Source organism: Otolemur garnettii, unplaced genomic scaffold (genome assembly GCF_000181295.1).
Source record: "Otolemur garnettii isolate 467f Iridium unplaced genomic scaffold, OtoGar3 scaffold00115, whole genome shotgun sequence".
Lineage (NCBI taxonomy): Eukaryota > Metazoa > Chordata > Mammalia > Primates > Galagidae > Otolemur > Otolemur garnettii.
The window spans coordinates 1,195,588-1,197,813 of record NW_003852510.1 but is presented as its reverse complement, the minus strand read 5'-3'; the positions used below and the strand labels follow the sequence as shown (position 1 = coordinate 1,197,813).

At 43.1% G+C, this 2,226-nt stretch overlaps 1 protein-coding gene across 1 annotated transcript in view; it reads left to right on the top strand.

Annotated features, from left to right (window-relative positions):
- Positions 1–2,226, top strand: part of EXD2 (exonuclease 3'-5' domain containing 2) — a 59,999-nt gene that overhangs the window by 32,044 nt on the left and 25,729 nt on the right. Inside the window, exon 3 of the mRNA XM_003797366.1 lies at positions 1,738–1,994. Coding sequence (XP_003797414.1) covers positions 1,738–1,994 — 257 coding nt within the window. The remainder of the gene's footprint in view (positions 1–1,737; positions 1,995–2,226) is intronic.

Genomic DNA, 2,226 nt, shown 5'->3' with positions numbered 1-2,226 from the left:
TTTTTTGGTTGCAGCCATTATTGTTGTTTGGCGGGTCCAGGCTGGATTTGAACTCGCCACCTTAAGTGTATGTGGCTGGCGCCTTAGCCGCTTGAGCCACAGGCACCAAGCCCCAATAGTGTATTTTTGATGTTGCTTCAATTGCCCAGGAGGTCTTCCTCATAAAATTTTCGCCCAGGCCAATTTTTTCAAGTGTTTTCCCTACACTTTCTTCTAGTATTTTTATGGTTTCATGTTTTAAGTTTAAATCTTTAATCCAGTGAGAGTCTATCTTAGTTAATGGTGAAAAGTGTGGGTCCAGTTTCAGTCTTCTGCAGGTTGCCAGCCAGTTCGCCCAGCACCATTTGTTAAATAGGGAATCTTTACCCCACTCAGTGTTTTTAATTGGCTTCTCAAAGATCAGGTAATGGTAAGTAGCTGGATTCATCTGTTGGCTCTCTATTCTGTTCCATACATCTACCTCTCTATTTTTGTGCCAGTACCATGTTGTTTTAATCAATATCGATTTATAGTATAATCTGAGGTCTGGTTGCATGATTCCTCCTACTTTGTTTTTATTCCTGAGTAATGTCTTGGCTATTTGAGGTTTTTTCTGATTCCATATAATATTAAGTATTATTTTTTCAAGATCTTTAAAATATGACAGTGGGGCTTTAATAGGGATTGCATTAAAATTATATATTGCTTTGGGTAATATGGACATTTTAACAATGTTGATTCTTCCCAGCCATGAGAAAAAATTGGATTTTAAGCTGGGTATAGTGGCTCATGCCTATAAATCCTAGCACTTTGGGAAGCTGAGGCAGGAGGATTACTTGACCCCAGGAGTTAGAGGTTACAGTGAGGTATTATCACACCAGTGTACTTCAGCCTGGGTGACAGAGCAAGACCCTGTCTTTTTTTTTTGGGGAGACAGAGTCTCACTTCGTTGCCTTCAGGAGAGTGCAGTGGCGTCATAGCTCACAGCAACCTCCATCTCTTGGGCTTAAGCGATTCTCTTGCCTCAGCCTCCTAAGTAGCTGGGACTACAGGTATCCACCACAACATCTGGCTATTTTTTGTTGCAGTTGTCACTGCTGTTTTAGCTGGCTGGGGCCAGGTTCGAACCCGCCACCCTCACTGTATGGGGCCTGGTGCCCTACCCACTGAGCCACAGGCACTGCCCATGATCCTGTCTTAAAAAAAAAAAAAAAGCCAGGCACGGTAGCTCCCACCTGTGCTACGGTGACCCACAACATGTGCTACTTCATGAAATAGCAACGAAAATAATTTTATGGTTGGGGGTCACCACAACATGAGGAACTGTATTAAAGGGCCGCGGCATTAGGAAGGTTGAGAACTACTGCAGAGAGTCTAGACAATGAAGAGTATGTTTATCATTTGGCACTCTACTTCTTAGCCCTTTTCCTTCACCTTTTACAACCAACATGTTTCAGATGCCTCTGCCAACATGTGTTCCAGAGCTCCTCTTTGTCAGCTGGTCACTATTTATGGACTGCTCATATTTCAGGCCCTGGTGTTTGCACCCTCGGTAACCTTTGTTTAGGTTGCTGCTTCACGAAGTCTGTTGCATTTGTTAGTATAGGCTCATCCATAGTTTGAACCAAAATCTGTTTAGATATTTCCTTTGGGAAGTTAAGGATGTACCTCATAGATATTTTTGTCTTAGGTTTATGTTGTGATGGCTGCTGTGCTAGAATAGAGTGTGAACACTAGCCCTGTCTTCCTCTGTTGCAGGTGAATCTGGAAGGGAAAGCCAATCCTCTGTCACTTCTACAGATGGCCTCCCCAAGTGGCCTCTGTGTCTTGGTTCGCTTGCCCAAGCTGATCTGTGGAGGAAAAACACTACCAAGAACGTTATTGGATGTTTTAGCAGATGGCACCATCTTGAAAGTCGGAGTGGGATGTTCAGAGGATGCCAGCAAGCTTCTTCAGGATTATGGCCTTGTTGTTAGAGGATGCCTAGACCTACGATACCTGGCCTTGCGGCAGAGGTGTGGTTTATATGTGTGCTGTGATTCTTGTAGCTATGGGGCAATTATTTTAGCAAGATTTGTAGATTACTGGGAATTAATAATGAAACATGTCAATTCTAGAATTCTAGAGGCTTCTGAGGTGCATACTGAATTTGTGAGGAGACATTCCAATTTCTGAGACAACTTTAGTTACCTAGCACTACGTCTTTCTAGATGAGACATTAATAAAATGTCTTTGTGGCTCGGCGCC